This window comes from Mustela lutreola, chromosome 12, assembly GCF_030435805.1.
Source record: "Mustela lutreola isolate mMusLut2 chromosome 12, mMusLut2.pri, whole genome shotgun sequence".
In the NCBI taxonomy this organism is placed as follows: Eukaryota; Metazoa; Chordata; class Mammalia; order Carnivora; family Mustelidae; genus Mustela; species Mustela lutreola.
In genome coordinates this window covers 23442601-23463683 of record NC_081301.1, presented here as the reverse complement: position 1 = coordinate 23463683, position 21083 = coordinate 23442601, and the positions used below count along the sequence as shown (strand labels likewise).

The following is a 21083-nucleotide window of genomic DNA, read 5'->3' as shown; positions in this document are numbered from 1 at the left end:
AAGCTGCTGCCTTCAGCTCAAGTCATGATCCCTGATCAAGCCCCAACTGGGCTTTCTGCTCAGCAGGGAGCCTGCTTTCCTTCCTCTCTCTGCCTGCCTCTCTGCCTACTTGTGATCTTTGTCTGTCAAATAAATAAATAAAATCTTTTTAAAAATAAATAAATAAATAAAAATAAAAGATTTCTTTCCTTCCATCTTACGTGAACTCCAGTTCTTCATCCCACTCCTATCTATGCTGGTTTCACCTGACAGTATTTCTCAACCTGAAGTCATGGATGGACCTGCTCAGGGAAACAGTCCGTAGGCTCCGTGAGGAAGTCTGGCTCACACAGCACAGCACCCACAAAGACCTCGATTCAGTCTCGCCTGTCTCTCCTGCCTCGAGTCTGCATATATCCCACTGTGACTGCTTCCTTGGTGCTCCCTAAGAAGTCACGCTGTGGCAGTCGTTCCCTTTGCACTGCTCCATCCGTCTATTCCTCCTGCCCTGTCACCTAAGAAACTCCTACTTGTGCCTTGAAATTTCCTCTGGCATCACCTCTTCTGCAAAACCTCCCCTCTCCCACTACCTTGCCAACAGCCAGTCCCCTCTTGCTCAGTATTGCCACTGTATTCTGTACATCCTGTCCTCCACAAATTAAAACCACTGCTAACACACAGAGCCACTATGAATCGGGCTCTGATCTAGGAACTGTATGTCTATTAACTCATTTAACCCCCACAGCCGTTCTCCGAGGTGCATGCTATTATGTTTATTGTATTGATAAGGAAAACAAGGCATAGAAAAGTTAAGAAATTCATCCAAGATCACAGAGCTAGTAGGTAGCAGAAGTGGGATTTCAACCAGTTTGAAATTGGGGTTCATGTTCTTAACCACTGTGTCTAAATTTTAATGGACTGCTGTCTCTCCATTAAACAGAGCTCCTGCATCTACTTTTCTGTGAGTCAGTGGATTTTCCTAAGGACTTAGCCCATTATCTGACATGTGAGAATTACTCCAAAAATACTGCACTGAGGTGGCATTACCTGACAATGTAATTTTAGGCAAGTCACTTAGCCCCTTTAGATTTCAATGAGGGAGCTGAGCACGTGTTCCATGACATCCTTATCTACCATTTTTAAGAGGGAAAACTACTTATACAATACTGATTTAAACTAAGTCTATCCTATCCTTACAGAAGCCATAGTTCTAAACTTTAAGTATCATCACAGATACAGACATTAAATGTGTTATTGACAATCATAGTATGAACACCAAATACCATGACATGGAATGAATATATATATATATTCCATTAAAACAGACCAAGTGCTTATAATATAATACCTTGCTATCAACTTTTAACAAGAATTTTCCAAGCCCAACAACTGGCCACGGGGCGAGAGCCTCTTGCCGCTCCCTGAGGAAGCGCTCCACAGCCTGCCACCACACCAGGCAGCGTTTCTCCAGGAAGTCCACAACTCCAAAGTGAATAACGAGCTTTTTGAGGATCCAGACTAGAAGGAAGGAAGACATAGAAAACCAAAACATAGATTACAAAGTCAGAACTTGAAAGGGCCCTTTAATTTCATGTGACCTTTCTAAAACAGCAAAGCTAATATTAAAAAAAAATCAATTAAGGGGGCACCTGGGTGGCTCAGTCAGTTAAGCATCTCCCTTCAGTTCAGGTCATGATCTTGGGGTCCTGGGATCGAGCCCCCACATTGGGTTCCCTGCTCAGCAGGGAGTCTGCTTCTCCCTCTCACTCTCCCTCTTGTGCTCTCTCTCTCAAATCAATAAATAAAATATTTTTTAAAAATCCATTTAAAAAAAAAGGCAAGGGGAAAGATGAAAAGTTCATGGCATTCCAGACTGTCAGAATTAGGACAAATAACTTTCCACACAACCCACCTGCCCATATATTGCCTCTGCTGTCAAGTCCAGAATCCCCGCAGGAGCCAGGGATTATTTCACAGCATGTATAAACGTAAGACACTCTGATCATAAAGATATCAGGGACTACAATCCTGGCCCCTCACACCTTACCCTTCCGGGCTGAAGAATCTTAACCCCTGACATGTCCCAATTTCCCTGGCTATCATAGATGCTATTGCCAAATGTTATTCTTCTCCTTGGATGTTTAACAACGTTAGTGCCCAGAAAAATATCAGGAATTCCATCTGTATCATGATTTTATACCTCTGGTATTCCTATTTCTCTACTTGATGCTGCTCTGTACGTATGAATCTGCTAGCAGGCTTCAGTAGAAAAGCAGAGTAGAGACAAGCAGGGTTGTTACAAATAGTCCCTGAGGCTACACAGGGTATAGCTTCCGCAAAGACCACTCATGGAGAACATGATGTACCCTCCGTACTGGGTAGCAAGGTCGTCCTGCAAGCAGGGGGTGAGCTTCCTATTAAAAGCCAACTATGAAGGTAGTGGGGCCAGATGGAAGTGCTACTTAACTGTGGGGCTGCCTTGAAGTCTGGACTCTGGATAACTGATCCCAACTACTATAATTTACCAAATTCCAGGAATTTCTGTGTCCTTAGCCCTAGCCATGCAATCTAAGGGTTCACAGTTTACTCTTTTGAACCATGAGTTCAGTATTACATACCAGTTCAACAATTCCATCATTAACTTTTCTAAATCTCTGGGGAGGTCCCAGGAAAGCTCTTATGGTCTCTAGAACAACCCCAGGGAAATTACAGGCTGTAGAAAATGTTCTCGGGGCCACCTGTTCAAAGCCCGCTCTCCCAAAGCCATGTCAAATTGTTATGATGGCCTGAAAGTTAAGAAATGACTAGGATGAATGTTAACTCCTGCTAACAATTTTTTTTTAATTTAAAGATTTTTATTTATTTATTCAACAGACAGAGATCACAAGTAGGCAGAGAGAGCCGAAGGCAGAGGCTTAACCCACTGAGCCACCCAGGTGTCCCAACTCCTGCTAACAAATTTTAAGGGGGTTCCAATAGTACCCGACACAATTTGGCAGCATAAAATAAATCATTTGGCAAAATCAAAAACATATGGAACAATCCAGAAAGAGCAATTTAAACTATTTCACTAAGCAGTTCTATGAATTCCTTAACAGAAAGCATGGATCTGGTATATACTCTGGTATATGCTTCATTACAATTGTATCTTGCTCCAACTGCCAAAGAGAAGTTCTGTTTGAGGATGCAAGATGCAGATACAAACTTCGACCTCATATTCTATGCTCCCTAACGACAGGCACTATACAGTGTTCTGGGCCTAACAAATCTATTTAAAAAAAATTTTTCTTACAAAGGTTAACTATTTCATTAACTGTCCAAGTTAATACAAATAATAAGTTTTAAAATTAAGGATCTAGAAGGTAAATGGTCCAATGAATTAAGATTGTTAAACAGGCTTCCAAAAAGGAACTTATGTTTATTTTTTTATATTTATTTATTTGTCAGAGATAGCGTGCAAGCAGAGGGAGTGCAAGCAGAGGAAGAGGTTGAAATAGACTCCTTGCTGAGCAGAGTCCAACATGGGACTCGATCCCAGAACCCTGGGATCATGACCTGAGTCGAAGGCAGACATTTAACAAACTGAGCCACCCAGGCACCCAAAAGGAAATTATGTTTAAATCAACAGTGAAAAGCTTTGATAAACAGTGAAAAGCTTTAAATCAACAGCTAAAAGCTTTGACTGGGGCACCTGGGTGGCTCAGTGAGTTAAGCCTCTGCCTTTGGCTTGGGTCATGATCTCAGGGTTCTGGGATCGAGCCCCGCATCGGGCTCTCTGCTCAGCAGGGAGCCTGCTTCCCTTCCTCTCTCTCTCTCCGCCTACTTGTGATCTCTGTCTGTTAAATAAATAAATAAATAAAATTTTTTTTTAAAAAGGACTAATCAAATTTAGGAGGTATCTGGATGGCAGGTCTGGAGCATCAACTGGGGACTTAATAAACTTGGCAAAGAGGGGGAACCCGGGTGGCTCAAGTCCTGACCTCAAGGTCCTGGAATGAAGCCCCACATCAGGGTCCCTGCTCAGCAGGGAGTCTGCTTCTCCCTGTCCCTCCCCTCTGCTCCTGCTCGCACGCATGTGTGCTCTCTCTCAAATAAATAAAATCTTTTTTAAAAAGTACATAAATAAATAAATTTCGCAAAGGTTCTGAATGCAGTAAGAGGTTAAGCCCAAACAATCAGGAAAGTATGACATAAAAAACTCTTCTAAATTCACCTGAATTACTTACTTTTCCAGTCTTAGAAGACAGCTTTAAATATACAATTTAAATATACATTGTTTTATCTTAAAAGAGAGTAATATTACCTCAAATATTAAAATCCAAAGTCGAAAGAAAAAGAAGTCTTCCAAGACCAGACCATAAGGGGCCAATTACCTGCAATCGGCACCGGCAGCAGCTGTACGATCCACAGGTTCAGCCAGAGCTGGACTCCAATAATGGCCCACAAGAGGGACACGAAGTAGATGTCGCTGGTTTTCTTCTTCCTGACAAATGTTCCCATTTCAGGCCTCTGTCTGCCCAGAGTGGGTGAAGGGGTGGAAGGTGCAGGAGAGGAGGATAATGCTGGAGGGGGCTCTCCTCCGTCCACGGTTTCTGAAAGGGGGTTGGGGGAGCACCACCATATTAGCCCACAAGAGTCAGGAGTTCTACGGAGCAATTCGCTAGGCTGCTCTACTGTGAGCCTTCAAAATGGACTCTGATGGTATGATCACAAAAAGAGACAAAGGTCTGATGTATGTTTGCAGAGGCACTGAAAAATGTATGGAGAATTCTACAACTATATTTAAATCTGCAGAAATAAAGTTTGTTGGTGGGTAGGGTTGGGTATGGTGATTTTTTTTACTTTTTACCATATACATTTCTCACTGTTCAAAGTTTTATGACAAATAAACAAAAAACTATGACAAAATAGCTGAGAATTATAATTTGCCCATGAAAACTCCTCAAACTGTATAAAGCAACCAATATTAAGTTACAGAATTCCTAGACCTAAAAATGTCTCCTCTTTTAATATGATTTTATATATATATATATATATATATATATATATATATATATGATAAAGCTTTTCAATGTCATTGCACCTAAAATGGAGCCAACTGCTCTTAAAAAAAAAAAAAAAAAAGAATCTAATTTGAAAACTTCATGCTGGTAGGAGTGGCAGATTCCTAGAAGAATAATCATCCCCTCTTCGTTCTGAAAACATGATTCAATGTGAAATAAAAACGTGTTTTCCTACCACCCTAAATGACTTTTTCTTAGCTGATCCCTCCTTTCAAGTCTTTTCTCAAGTAAGTTCTTTAGGAAGAGCTCACCAAAAATATTCCTTAACTGCAAATCCCCTGGAACTAAGAGACCGCTTGGCACAGAGATGGCCATTCCGTTCTTGAACTCTGTGTGAGTACAGTGTGACTTTAAAGCTGATGTAAATCTGCCAGCTGGATCTTGTAGAAGCATGGTATCCAGAACAACCAAACAGGCCCATTTTAGGGCAAACAGTTAATATATTAACAGCATGAGGCATGCAAAGCAAACTTTGAGAAGAAAACCAAGAAATGCCAGAGAAATGGAGGACTGTAAGAGAGAAAAGGAAGACCAAAAGAAAAAGTTGGGTCAACAACAAAAGCAATGTAAAGAGTTAGAGCAAAACAGAGCAGTGGAGAAGAACTGACAGCTATAGAAGTAGAAAACAAGGAAAGGAGGAAGTGGAAAAAAATATGGAAAAGGTATATGGGGCACCAAGAAAAAGAAAATAAAATGAAAGGAAAGTGAGAATAACAGAAGAAAAATGAGAAAAGCATTTTTTTTAAAGAAAGGGAAAAGATAAAGATTCAAGGTAAGAAACATAAAAAGGTAAATAATTAAAAGTATGAAAAAAGTGATTATGGGAGAACAAAGATGAGAGGAGGAAAAGTGTAAAAATAGAAATCAGAGGAAACTGAAGGACCAGTAAATCACATTCTGTGATGCTCATGTCCTTTAAGCTTATCCTTTATAAAGCATATTTCATTTTCCCAAATGATTCTGAAAATATTCCTTCAAAGGGTCAGTCACCTGCAGGCTGGGCGGAGGGTGGGTCGTCAGGGCTGGATTCGTACCCTGTAATGGAGATGGCCAAGGTCGCTAGAGTAGAAGCAGCCATGGAAATAACCTGCCCTGGTAACTCTGCTCCTGGAAAACAAGCAAGTATTCTTACAACTTTTTAAAGCAAAGTGGGAAACAACTTTTGCAAACTGAAACACAGTACCAAGATTTCAAAAGCAATGAAACAGAACAGTTATTAACTGATCCAGGGACAGGGGTTCCTCACCAAGGGAGAATGCTTAACAATCAACAGGGAAGTCTACTAAAAATCTGGTCCCCGGACACTGCATGTCAAGTCTCCCTTGAGAACTCACACTGGTGCACGCAGCTGAGGGTGGACACCTAAATGTGGAGTCCTCCTTTTTTACTTTTTAACTTCACGAGTTAATGTGAACGCATGTCTCTGTTAAAACACATTGCCACACCAAGTCTGGGAGCTTCCCGAATGCAGACTGTCTTACTCTCTTTTGCGTTACTAGCTCTCAGTACCGTATGGAACAGCTAACGCTCGGTGCCCTCAATAAGAACATTCCATGAATAAATAGGCAAACATATGGGTACTATGCAAAACCATAAAGCTCGATAAAGTAATTATTCAGCACAGGCAAAATCCACCACTGAGAGTCTAAAATATATTACTCTGTTTCATGTTATATGTCCCCATGTTAAGTTCCTAAAAGGTAGTACACCAAGCTTAATCATTTGCACTAAACTCAAAAAAAAACATTTACTGGGGCGCCTGGGTGGCTTAGCCATTAAAAGCCTGTCTTCAGCTCAGGTCATGATCCCGTGGTCCTGGAATCAAGGCCCGCATCAGGTCCCCTGCTCAGTGGGGAGCCTGCTTCTCCCTCTCCCTCCAGTGCTCCCCCTGCTTGTGCTCTCTTGCTTTCTCTATCAAATAAATAAATAAAATCCTTAAAAAAAACATTTAGTGGCCAGTGAGGTCTGTCTGTAATGGTCTAATCTGCTATGGCAGACAACACAGACTAGCACACACAATACCAGGTTCTAGCATGCTTTCCTCCTCCAAGAGACTGGAAAGCTAGACTATATTCCTTAAACTCCGTTGCAGCTAAGGTCCCACGTATAAGGCAGTTTCTACACACCAGTCCAAGACATAGAAGACCATAGTGGGACTCACAGTAATTTGGATACTCGGGTGTCAAACAGTCATGGAGATATATGGTATTTCTGCAGGAAGTTACTTAGCAGAAGTTCTAAAAGTTCTGCTGGCTGATCTCTAACTTTGTGGCAGCTGTGGCTTCTCTGCTCAAATAGTCCTTTGGTGTCATGGAGTAGTTTTCCCAGTTGCACTGCTTCTGCCTGTGTCAGACCTAAGCTTAATTGTCTGGACTTCCCAAAAAGTCTATATGCTAACCAATATCTCTTTCTACACAGACTAGCTAGTGTGGATTCTACTGTCCACAACTAAGAACATTAACACTCATAGAGATGGGACCTCACTTTTGGTAGACCAATATACAATGCAACAACATAGAATGCTGCCAATGAAAATAGCCCTGACCACTCAGAAAGCCAATGAATTTCAGCTCCAATGAATTCCACCTACTCAGCAAATCCAAGGCTGGCCATCTCCCAGAGACAAGCAGGCCGGGTCCTGAAATGGCTCACCAGTAGACTGAAACATCAGGATCAAGGGCATTTATCTTGCTCAACCATATCCTATTCTTCTTCTACTAAATACCTAACAGAGGTTTACTTTTAGGCAATCCAAGAGAACGTCAAACTCATGATCTGGGAAGAGAAGAGTTGGGACCTATTCTTCTAGCCTAAGTATGAAAGGTGTTTCTTTCACGCCACTAAGGAAACAGGATGAGAGGAAAAGACATTGCCTCTCATGTCTCACATGTTATTACTCACTGTATTGAATGCTATGGATAAAGACATAGACCCTGCCCCCATGGAGTCTAGTGGAAGAGATGGATACAAATTAAAGAACCACATGGGAAAAAAATTCTTACCATACTTAGGGAATAATTTGTTAATTCACCTTTAAAAGGGGGGGGGGCACCTGGCTGGCTCACTTGATAGAGCATGTGTGCTACTCTTGGTCTCAAGTTTGAGCCCCACACTGGGTGCACAGATTACTTAAAAATAAAAAACTTAAAAAAAAAAAAAGAACCACACAAATGTGAATGTGTATACAAACTATGGTGACTGCTGTAAAGGAAACATACTAGCTATTTCATGAACTCCTAACACAAAAAAATCTGACTTAGTCTGAAGAATCAGGAACAGCTTCTCTTTAAGAAATGAAAAAGAAGCTGAGAATCAGACAATAAAAAGAAATAAAAGGCAACCAAATTGGCAAAGAAGAAGTCAACTCTTCGCAGATGACATGATTCTCTATGTAGAAAACCCAAAAGACTCCACCAAAAAACTGCTAGAACTGATACAGGAATTTAGCAAAGTCGCAGGATATAAAATCAATGCACAGAAGTTAGTCGCATTTCTATACACTAACAATGAGGCAGAAGAAAGAGAATTCAAGGAACTGATCCCATTTACAATCGCACCAAAAACCATTAGATACTTGGGAATACACCTAACTAAAGATGAAAAGGATCTGAACTCTGTATAGAATACTCATGAAAGAAACTGAGAAAGATACAAGAATGGAAAAATATTCCATGCCCATGGATTGGAAGAACAAATACTGTTAAAATGTCTATGCTACCCAGAGCAATCTACACATTCAATGCAATCCCTATCAAAATACCATAAACTTTTTCACAGAGCTAGAATGAATAATCCTAAAATTTGTATGGAACCGGAAAAGACCCTGGATAGCCAAAGGAATGTTGAAAAAGAAAACCAAGGGGTGCCTGGGTGGCTCAGTGGGTTAAAGCCTCTGCCTTCGGCTCAGGTCATGATCCCAAGGTCCTGGGATCGAGCCCCACATCGGGCTCTCTGCTTGCCAGGGAGCCTGTTTCCTCCTCTCTCTCTCTGCCTGCCTCTCTGCCTACTTGTGATCTCTGTCTGTCAGATAAATAAATAAAAATCTTAAAAAAAAAAAAGAAAAGAAAACCAAAGCTGGTGGCATCACAATTCCAGACTTCAAGCTATATTACAAAGCTGTAATCATCAAGAAGGTATTGTACTGGCAAAAAACAGACACAGAGATCAACAGAACAGAATATAGAACCCAGAAATGGACCCTCAACTCTGTGGTCAACTGATCTTTGACAAAGCAAGAAAGAATATTCAATGGAAAAAAGTCTCTTCAACAAATGGTGTGGGAGAACTGGACAGCCACATGCAGAAAAATGTAAATGGACCATTCTCTTGTACCATATGCAAAAATATACTCAAAATGGATGAAAGACCTCAATGTGAGATAGGAATCCATCAAAATCCTAGAGGAGAACATGAGCAGCAACCTCTTTAACATCTGCTATAGCAACTTCTTACTAGATTCATCTCCAGAAGCAAGGGGAACAAAAGCAAAAATGAACTATTGGGACTTGACATCAAGTCAAAAAGCTTTTGCACAGCAAAGGAAAGAGTCCACAAGACTTAAAGGCAACCTATGGAATGGGAGAAGATGTTTGCAAATGTCTTATCAGATAAAGAGCTAGTATCCAAAATCTATGAAGAACTTACACCCCAAAGAAAATAATCCAGTCAAGAAATGGGCAGAAGACATGGACATTTCTCCAAAGAAGACATAAAAATAGCCAACAGATACATGAAAAAATGCTCCATATCACTCGGCATCAGAAAAATACAAATCAAAACCACAAAACCACCTGTCAGAATGGCTAAAATTAACAACTCAGGAAAGGACAGATATTGGAGAGGATGCAGAGAAAGGGGAACCCTCCTACACTTTTGGTGGGAATGCAAACTGATGCAGTCACTCTGGAAGGCATTATGGAGGTTCCTCAAAAGTTAAAAATCAAACTACCCCAGAAGCCGCAACTGCACTATTAGGTATTTACCCAAAGGATACAAACATAGTGATCCAAAGGGGCACATGCACCCCAATGTTTACAGCAGCAATGTCCACAATAGCCAAACTATGGAAAGAACCTAGATGTCCATCGACAGATGAATGGATAAAGAGGTGGTACACACACACACACACACACTCAGCCATCAAAAAGAATGAAATCTTACCATCTGCAATGATGTGGATAGAACTAGAGGGTATTATGCTAAGCAAAATGAGTCAGAAAAAGACAAATATATGATTTCACTTATATATGGAATTTAAGAAACAAAACAGATGAACATAGGGGGAAGGGAAGGAAAAATAAGATGAAAACAGCAAGGGAGACAAACCATAAGAGACTCTTCACTATAGGAAACACACTGAGGCTTGCTGGAGGGAGATGGGTGGGTGGGGAGGTATACGGATGATGGGCATTAAGGAGAGCACTCAATGGAATGAGCATTGGATGTTAGAAACAACTGATGAATCACTAAAACCTATCCCTGAAACTATAATACCCTATGTTAATTAAATTGAATTTAAATTAAAATAACATAAAATGCCAAAAAGAGAAAAGAAAATGAAGCTGCTATACCAAGGAAGAGAAGGCATTCATCAAAAGAATGTCAAGAGTAACATTTGGGACAGCAGGAAGTGAGTAGGAAGGCTGTTAAGTGAAGACACTAGCATGATAAAGATAGTGTAAGAAGGTCAGTGTGTCTGGAACACAGCTAGCAGGAATCTGGTATCGAATAAACCAGGCTGGACATCGAGAGCTAGATGATGCAAGTCACGGAAGACCATGGTAAGTACTTCAGGCTTTATTCTAAAAGGAGCAGGGAAGGAGTGAAGAATTTTAAACAGGATAGTATTTCTACTGAAACGTCACTGAGATCATTGTAGCTTTACTTGCAATTGTAAGAAATGACACAGAGAGATCCTATCTACGCTTTTCGCAGTTTCCCCCAGTGTTCCCCTGCAACACTGAGGCACAGTTCTGTGCTCGGGATTATCAGCATGGACACAAGATAAGCACGGCAAGGATCTCTCATGTTGCCCTTCAGAAGCACACCCAGTCTCCCAGTTTGCAAATAAATGAACAGTTTTGAGATACAGAAAGATCGTGCTTGCTGTCTGGTCAAGAGCAGATTGGAGGGGACCAAGAATGGGTACAGGGAGAGAAGTGACGGCAGTACTGCAGGCAAGACAAGACGACAGCACGGTCTGCAGCAGCTGGCAGGGGAGATGTCAGCAAAGTGGCTGCATTTATGCGGCACCTGGGTGGCTCAGTGGATTAAGGCTTCTGCCTTCAGCTCGGGTCCTGGTCCCAGGGTCCTGGGATGGAGCCCTGCATGGGGCTCTCTGCTCAGTGGGGAACCTGCTTTCCCCTTTGTCTCTCTCTGCCTGCCTCTCTGCCTACTTGTGATCTCCGTCTGTTAAATAAATAAATAAAAATCTTAAAAGAAAAAAAAAAGTGGCTGCATTTAAGAGGCAGGGAGTAGTCAAAGTGGACCAGACCCGATGATGAACCCATAAATGAAATGAAAGATGAAGGATCAAAGGTGAGCCCCAAGTTTCCAGATTAAGGTTGTAAAGAGAACCATGAGGGAATACCATGACAACAACGACAGAGGGGAAACAGAGGAAGATTTGGACAGATTAACGTGCTTCTTTAGACTTCCAGACAGAATTTTCAAAAACAAACTGATTACACCAGAGACAAGACAGGACTTGGCTTTCTGCGCACCCAAGAGAGGTTTCTCGGGCTCCACTAGAGAGCAGAGGATGGAAATGCCTGATGACTGATGGCCTGGGACAGCAGAGCAGAAGCAGAAAAAGACTTCCGGTCAGAATTCAAACGAAGCGTTCTCCCTGATGTAAGATTAAAGACTAGTCGAGTGTCCTAAATTACTAAGCCCACCTCTTCACAAGCAATTTAATCAAGTAGTGACTCATCTTTGAGAGATTCTGAAAAATGAGTCCCTTGTAGTAAGTCGTTCAATGTTACAGCTCTTCAACAATGGATTTTCAGTTTGGCTGCAGTTTGACGTATTTCTCAACTCCCACTAAGTCCTCATTCACCAAACAGGTGACTACGCTGCACGCTGACATAAGAGCCTGAGACCCAAGTCCCAAACTCGGTTTGATATTTAGATTATTAGTTATGAGTCAGTAAGTGAGGAGCTAATGTAAAAACAGGCATAGCATATTTGAGGAGCACAGAAGATGGAAACCTAATCCATGCTTGGGAGGTCAGGGAGGGGCCTCCAAGGGCCTGACATGAATGGTAAAAGATACCACCCTTATAACCCATTTCAATATGTTATCCAGATTTTAAAAAGACACAGGAAGTCAATCTTGGAGGGGATGAGAGAGGCTGGTGTCTCAGAGGTAGGTGGAGAAAAGATTTTCTAAAAGACTAATAAAAAAGCAGATGTAGCAGAATGTCCTTTTCAAAGGACTCTAAGAAGCCCAAGAAGGCCAGGACAAAGGCTGCAATGAGAAGAGGGAAGCGATGCAAGGACGCAGAGGGAGATCGGAGCATCTCACATTTACTAGGCCCCCAGGCAGTACCACCTGTGCAACCTAGTGGCTGCAGAGCACAGGTGAGGAAACCAGACTGTCCAGGTTCAAATCCCTGGTCCATTCCTTACTAGCTTGATGACCATGGGTAAGTCACTCAAAATCCTCATGTATGAAATGGGGCTTATATAAATTCCTATTTCATGTGACAGTTAAGTGAAACAATACATATGAAGTAATCAGAACAATGCCTGGTGTGAAGGGCTTGCTCAAAAAATGTTAGCTATTGCAAAACTACTGGTTTTGGTAGTATTGTAAGGGCCTACTTAGCCAGAGGGAGCCATTTTGTGTTTATGCAGTGAACTTAGATTGACCCTGATCCTCCCAGAGGAACTTAATTGCAAAGCCCAGATACTAGGGGGTCAGGCCAGCTAGAGACATCCAATCAGTGGGGCGCACATATATCTAATAGGGTAAATTTAAATTCAATTGGCCACCCGTGTGTGACCTAGCATGACTGTGCAGTTTTCTGTGTGTGTTGCAATCTCATTGACCACCGGTGTAGATCCAGGCTCAACCACCTCTATAAAAGTTAGTCTGTGCGGCTGGGAGGGGTCGCCTCTTTGTAAGAGAAGGCCCTGACTGGTCAGTTTGATTCTCGATGCTTGGCGCGAAATAAAGCTTTGCTTAACCTTTACTTTGTATCAGTCTCGTTCCTTTGATCACAGACCCAACAGTATAAACTATGAGAAAAGCCACTAGTACTCCTACAGTATTTGTCGTTCCTATCATCCCCTTTCTATTTCGTTTTTCAGCCATTTTCCTAGATCTTAGGCCCTTAGCATACATTTCAAGATCTCCCCACAGAGTTATGTGAAATATCTTGCATCCAGTAGGCACTGACAGACTTGAGGAAAAGTTAAGACCAATTAATTAAACCTTCACAATTATCACTTAAAGACTCTCCAATTTGCTGACGTCACTAAAATAATGCAGTCAATACTCAATGAATCATAGCTATATCAATGAAAACTATGCAATATCATCCTCGCTGATGCACAAGTAATTAGATAAATTTTTAGAGTGCCTGAAACTTCGCGAAGGAATGAAGAGTAGCACACGGGGGAAATGCAGAGTGTCTGAAGATTATGGATGTAAGATTGGACAACTGTTCTTATTCATCAAACTGGCACTTCACTCATTTCTGCCTTAGTGATATCCTCCCGCACTTCAAAAACCCCAAAGGTTCTGGCAGAAACGATGAATAAACACACAAGAATGCCAGGACAGAGAACCTAGGCAAAGTCATGGTACTAGAAAAGAAGCCCCAGCTAAAAACAGACACACAAACAAGGGCACATAATCTTGGGACCTAAGAACCATAAACAAAAAAAGGAAGAGCATCCAAGTGTTCAAGTATCCGTCTACCCAGGGCAGGGCCAGGATCAGGCAGAGGCCCAAATAACAGCGATCTACACAAGGCCAAACAAGCAGGCCACTAACATTAGCAGCCTAGCACTAGGGGACAGAAACACATGGTCTGGACGTAAGACACTGATCACATGTTCACACAGTATCTGTTAATACGGCCAGCGCAACAACGGGCACAATAATGTTTCTAATACCCGGAGGATGATGTATTTCGAGAACAGTCTAAATGAGGAGATACTCGATCTCCTTAGTGATAGTGGCAGATAGTGATAGTGGCAGATACCAGAAATACATCCAAGGATACTTACTGGAAGGGGCTCTACCACATACCAAGTAAAATCTCCCCAGCATGCAAAGCTCCCTTTGAAGAAGGCTTCTGTTTCCATCACTAATGTGGAAAATATGCCTCTTCAAGGACTTCTAGTATCACTTCACTCTACTACGGTCAGTAGCGAAGGCTTGGATATGGACCAGTAGCAGTTTCTCTAGGCCTATTTAACTGACTGGTGTCAGACGGGACAGTAACAGATGAGCAATAAGAAACTCAGTTTGTTCCTTTTCTTTTTCCAGTTTGGGTTCAACTGGACCAAACCTGTTCACTCATGTTACATGTTATCCCAAATGATTAAGGCAACTACTAAGCCTTCCCTGCCAATGAATTTCTGATCATTTATAAACAATCCCCAGCATCTGGAGGAACGGACCCAGTCGTACTTGCCCATACTTGTCAGACTGGGTGACCAGGTAGTACAAGTACATAGGGTGCTTGTTTGCCTAGCTTTTGAAAAAGCACTTCTAAGTGTAAATTAACTCAGAGTAAATGGCTTTCTGAGTCTCCATTTCTTCATCTGTAAAATAAGTACCAATCCCATGGGATTATTAAGAAAATTATGTAAGATAACGTGTAAAGAGCCCAGCGGGGCTTCACTTATGGTGCAATTATTAACAATGCGAGTGTTCTTTCCTCACAAGCCAAAGGCATACCCTGAAGTTGGACTCCAGGTTTCTACCAATTGAGAAATGATCCAGGAGGCAGAGAAGCTAGTTCCTGAACTTGTGGTAGGCTAACAGGGCCCTCAGGTAAGACTGAGGAGCTCATGACTATAACTGAGTACAAGAGAGATCAGCAGTCACTCCCTTTTCAGAATGACTGACACTTGTTCAAAGAGCCTGGTGAAGGGGAAGAACACCAGGCTTAGGGTCAAGGACCCTCAGTTTTAAATATTAGTTCTAGGAGAGCCGAGGTGGCTCAGTCGTTAAGTGTCTGCCTTCGGCTCAGGTCATGATCTCAGGGTCCTGGGATAGAGTCCCGTGTTGGGCTCTCTGCTCAGCAGGAAGCCTGCTTCCCTCTATCTCTCTCTCTCTCTGCCTGCCTTTCCATCTACTTGTGATCTCTGTCAAATAAATAAATAAAATCTTTTTTAAGAAAAGAAATCTGTAAAAGGACTCTAGATCAAGAATAATTGGGGCAGGGGCGCCTGGGTGGCTCAGTAGGTTGAGCCTCTGCCTTCGGCTCGGGTTATGCTCTCAGTGTCCTGGGATCGAGCCCCACATCGGGCTCTCTGCTCAGCAGGGAGCCTGCTTCCCTCTCTCTCTCTCTCTCTGCCTGCCTCTCTGCCTACTTGTGATCTCTGTCAAATAAATAAATAAAATCTTTAAAAAAAGAATAATTGGGGCAGCTGGACAACTCAGTCGTTAATCATCTGCCTTTGGCTCAGGTCATGATCTCAGGGTCCTGGGATCGAGACCTGGATTGGTCTCCCTGCTCGGCGGGGAGCCTGCTTCTCCTTCTCCCAATCCCCCTGCTTGTGTTCCCTCCCTTGCTGTCTCTCTCTCTCTATCAAATCAATCAATCAATCAATCTAAAAAAAAAAAAAAAAAGAATAATCTATTCTGGGGGCACCTGGTGGCTCAGTCAGTTCAGTGCCCAAGTCTTGGTTTCGGCTCAGGGGATTTGATCTCATGGTTTTGGGATCTGGCCCCAGGTCGGGCTCCAAAGCTCAGTGAGGAGTCTGCTTGAGAGTCTCTCTCCCTCTCCCTCTGCCCCTCCCTGCACTCACTCTATCTCTCACGCTAATAAATAAATCTTGAAAAAAAATTCTGAAATAGACTGGAATCAGAGTAAACAAAACAAAACAAAACAAAACAAAACAAAACCAACATTTTCAAATCTGTTCTCAACATGTGTTCTGTGTCTCTGTGATTTCCTTCCCTGTAATAGTCTAGAATACAAATACCAGAAATCTGGCTGGCGTGCCAGCACAGCACTATGCTGGGTTTATCACTGAAAATAATAATCAAACATGAAAAATAATAATGGTAAGAATCAAACATGGCCTTTTTTCTCCCACAGCTCAAAAACTTGGTCTTAGAATCCCGCTGCACAGCTCCCTAAGCTGCCATCACCAGCTGACTAGAATTTTTTTTTAAAGACTTATTTGAGAGAGAGAGAGAAAGAGAAAACAAGCAAGGCAGGGAGGGGCAAAGGGAAAGGGTGAGAAAAACTATCAGACTCTGCGCTCAGCAAAAAGCCAACACAGAATTCAATCTCACAACCATGAGATCATGACCTGAGCCAAACCAAGAGTCAGAGGCTTAACCGACTGTGCCATCCAGGAGCCCCATAGCAGACTATAATTTACACCCAAGAAATCCATTTTAACCTACACCATTCATATTCTTGTAGCAACATATTCACTAAGTTCTGGACAAAAGTAGTCAAGATGAGAACACTGTCCTTTAGAAATTAAACACTGAACTACCTTAAGATCCAGCAATTCCACTTCAGTGTATTTATACAAAGAAAACAAAAACAGTAACTGGAAAAGATTTCTATAGCCCCATGTACATTATAGCATTATTTAACAATCGCCAAGATATGGAGACAACCTAAGTGTCCATCAATGGATGAATGGATAAAGAAAATGTGGTATGTGTACACAATGGAATAAGAAGAAGAAATCTTGCCATTTGTAACAGGATGGATGGACCTTCAGGGCATTATGCTAAGTGAAATAACTCAGAGAAAGACAAATACCATATGCTCTCACTTGTATGTGGAAACTTACACACACACACACACAAATGCACACCAAGCTCACAGATACGGAGAACAGATGGGTGACTGCCAGTGCTGGTGGTAAGAGACAGAAAAAAATGGGTGAAGGGGATTAAAAGGTACAAACTCATTATAAAATAAGTCATAGAGATGTCACGTACAGCATGGTGTCTAAAGCAAGCAAATAATACTGTATTGCATATTTGACAGTTGCCAAGAGAGTAGATCTTAAAAGTTCTCATCGCAAGAAAAAAAATACTTTTTTGTAACTACATAAGGTGAGGGATGTTAACTAGGTTTCTTACAATCACTTTTCAATGTGCTGTTCAAACATCAAACCCTTGTTGACACCTGAAACCGATTTAGTAATATATGTCAAATATATCTCCGAAGTAAGGAAGGAAGGGACTTTCCAGATAAAGAAAAAAAAAAAAAAATCCTGGGATGAAGGGTGAGGGATACGCTGAGTTATCTGAATCATCACTATTAGCAGAAAAGGGGTGGCGGGGAGAGGAGATAAAGGTACCAAGAGGAACCAGTGGTGACCACTAAGCTTTCGACAACAGCTGTGAAAACAGGAAGTTCACATCTACTGGTCTGATACAGAACCACAGAATCTAACAGATTGTGACCCGGAAGATAGGCCAAGCGAAGAAAATCGAGAGAGAGAGCAAAATAAAATCTTCCCTATTTTCCATTGTCAGAGAGATAAGGTTTCCAAACAAAATAAAAACCAAAGAGCAACTTAATTAAAAAACAAAAACAAAAACTATGAGGTAGCTGTACCAAACACCTTGCGACTAACACACAATGAAGAGGCTAAGAGTACTGCTGTAGAAGAATACTGGTCACAGAAAGATGGTCGTGACACAGAGTTTAATAAAAAATCGTTCACAGTGGGATGCCTGGGTGGCTCAGTTGGTTAAGCGGCTGCCCTCGGCTCGGTCATGATCCCAGCGTCCTGGGATCGAGTCCCACATCGGGCTCCTTGCTCAGCGGGGAATCTGCTTCTCTCTCTTCTCTGCCTGCCATTCTGTCTGTGTGTGCTTGCTCTTCACTCTCTCTCTCTCTGACAAATAAATAAGTTATAAATAAATAAATAAATAAATAATAAAATGTCGATCACAAAGGAGAATCTTCACCATAAGCCAGTTTTCCTGGGTTTTAAAGTCTGAAGGCATAGGAGTTAAGGCATTAGTTAACATTGAGGAGGAGAGTGAGATTTTGAATGATTTTTATTTTCTTTTTGTTTGTTTCTCCAAGTTAATGACAACAAAATACCAGGGAAATTAATTTTTTTGAAAAATGTGCTGCAAGTAGTAATTTGCTTTTACTTTATGTATAACCCTCAGAAAGAAGGAACATATGTCGGTTGCTGTGTAAACCATGTGCTGGTCAGATCGACCCTCCAGTCACAGCTACTTCCACAGGGATGGATAAGGAGAGGTCCGGTCTGATGATCTGAGGACCATTAATATCTGGCCACCCCATACCCCACCTTACAACTCATTAGAAACCTGTATTTTTAATAAACTGTTTCTGGATATAAATCACTTGCAACCAGGATATTTAAAAATACTCCTTAAGAGAAAATAGTGTATTCAGCTTTTACTGAAAGTTCCAGCCAGAGCAGCTAGGCCAAAAAAGAAAACATCTGAATAAGAAAGAAGTAAAACTATCTTTTTTCACAGATGACATGATCTTATATATGCATGATCCTACAGAAGCCATAAAAAAATATTAAAGCTTATGAATAAATTCAGCAAAGCTGCAGGACCCAAGATCTACCTTGAATTTGGCAATGGTGTTCTTAGATAGGACACCAAAAGCACAAGCAACAAAAAAACTGGAAAACTCATAAAGATGTGGAAATTAAACAATGCAATTCTTATTAACCAATGTGTCAAAGAAGAAATCAAAAAGGAAATCAAAGAGTATCTTGACCCCAAGAAAATGGAAACACAACAAATGAAATTTATGGGATGGAAAAGCAGTTCTAAGAGGACAATTTAGAGTGGTAAGTGCCTACATTAAGAAAAAAGATCTTGGGTACCTGGGTGGCTCAGTAGGTTAAGCACCTGCCTTTGGCTCAGGTCATGGTCCTAGGGTTGTGGGATCAAGTCCTGAATCAGGTTCCTTGATCAGCGGGGAGACTGCTTCTCCCTCTCTTCCTGCCCCTCCCCCTGCTCGTGTTCTCTCTGTCTCTGTCTGTCTCTCTCTCTCAAATAAATAAAATCTTTAAAAACAAAGAAAGAGAAAAGATTTCAAATAGATAACCTAACTTCATGATGAGCTGCTTAATGGATACAGGTTTTCCTATTAAAATGTCCTAAAACTAGACAGAAGTAGTGGTTGCACAACAATGTAAATGTACTAAATCCACATTTAGAAAGCTAATCGTTAATTTTATATGAATTAACCTTTTTTTTTTTTTAATTTATTTTTTTTTTTTTTTTTAAAGATTTTTTATTTATTTATTTGACAGAGAGAAATCACAAGTAGATGGAGAGGCAGGCAGAGAGAGAGAGAGGGAAGCAGGCTCTCCACTGAGCAGAGAGCCCGATGCGGGACTCGATCCCAGGACTCTGAGATCATGACCTGAGCCGAAGGCAGCGGCTTAACCCACTGAGCCACCCAGGCGCCCTACCTTTTTTTTTTTTTAAAGATTTTATGTATTTGACAGAGAAAGAGAAATCACAAGTAGGTTGAGAGGCAGGTGGGGCAGGGGGAGCAGGCTCCCTGCTGAGCAGAGAGCCCGATGTGGGGCTCGATCCCAGGACCCTGAGATCATGACCTGAGCTGAAGGCAGAGGCTTAACCCACTGAACCACCCAGGCGCCCCTGAATTATACCTTTCAAAAATGAAAGAAAGGGGAGAGGAGTCAGATACAGTCTTAAAACCTAAAATATTTTATATGTTTATTTTCTCTTCAGAAAATACCACAAATTTTAAAACAGATTTAAAGCACTTTCATCACTGCATGTTTTTTTCAATAAAGCTACTTTTTCAAATACTTCTTAAAGTAATATTAATAGAATGCCCCATTTCTTACCAGAAGACTCTTTTCCATTCTGTCTCTCATAGAGGGTGCCCACAGACATCAGGAAAACAATAACCAGGAACACTGGAATTCTCCATGAGCCAGCCAGGGATGCTGAAAATTTATTAAGAGTTAACATTTTTAGTTAAATAAAAATCTAGCACTTGTCTTTAGAAGACTCAATCTATTCTAAGCAATAGTATCTGAAGGTAGAAGTTAGATTAGGGAAAAAAAAATAAAGACCAGTAGACTGACAGAACAATTTGGCATAGATGTCATTAACAAAATTATTTCACAGGGAATAAAATTTTTTTAAAGGTCATAAGACAGATGAAACCTCCGTTCAGGACTCCTCTCAGTTAAATCCAGCCCTGCTCTGAGGCCCCTGGTCTAAAGGATTGGGTATGTGCCAGCCTACCCTGAATGGGCTTCTATTGCCTGAGGAATCAGGTCTGTTCTAAGGCACACCAGTGTTGAGGACAAACCTGAACTCAAGCTTTTTGTTTAACCCCAAAATGACCTGCATCAGGCACAGAACCTAAAGTCATGGGGCCTGACTTCATTTCCTAAAAATACCACTGGGGGTGAACTCCCATCTCTCAAGAAAGGATGAAATGGCCCAGAAGACCACTACAAAAAGCTTCAGTGTATCCTCAATGTAGAGGGCAAAAATGCTAACCTTTTTGGCCCCTACGTATAGGCATTTGTGTTTCCCTGAGTTGATCTAGAACCTCCTGGACTGCTGGTCTCCCTCCGTTGCCTTCCCCAAATTCAAAATGAATCACGTTGGACTCATCAGGGGATCTTGCTAAAATACAACATCCTCCTTTAGGGTTCCAAATCAGCAAAGCTTCTCAGAAAGTAATGTTTTGTTCCACATCAGACTCGAAGCAAAGAACTACCTTCAATCAACCCCGATTTTTAACCAGCAGCTCTAAAAACTACTTTAGATAGACTAATTACTGCTCTAGATAACTGAATTTTGTTTTTATTTATGAGAACCTAATGCTTCCA

At 41.5% G+C, this 21083-nt stretch overlaps 1 protein-coding gene across 3 annotated transcripts in view; it reads right to left on the bottom strand.

Moving 5' to 3' along the window:
* The window catches only part of TMEM245 (transmembrane protein 245), a 94423-nt gene that overhangs the window by 60694 nt on the left and 12646 nt on the right, over positions 1-21083 (bottom strand). For all 3 annotated transcript variants that reach the window (XM_059141677.1, XM_059141679.1, XM_059141678.1), the window contains exons 3-6: positions 20082-20183; positions 6033-6149; positions 4353-4571; positions 1328-1497 (exon numbers count right to left, since the gene is read on the bottom strand). In XM_059141677.1, the coding sequence (XP_058997660.1) occupies positions 1328-1497; positions 4353-4571; positions 6033-6149; positions 20082-20183 (608 nt within the window). The remainder of the gene's footprint in view (positions 1-1327; positions 1498-4352; positions 4572-6032; positions 6150-20081; positions 20184-21083) is intronic.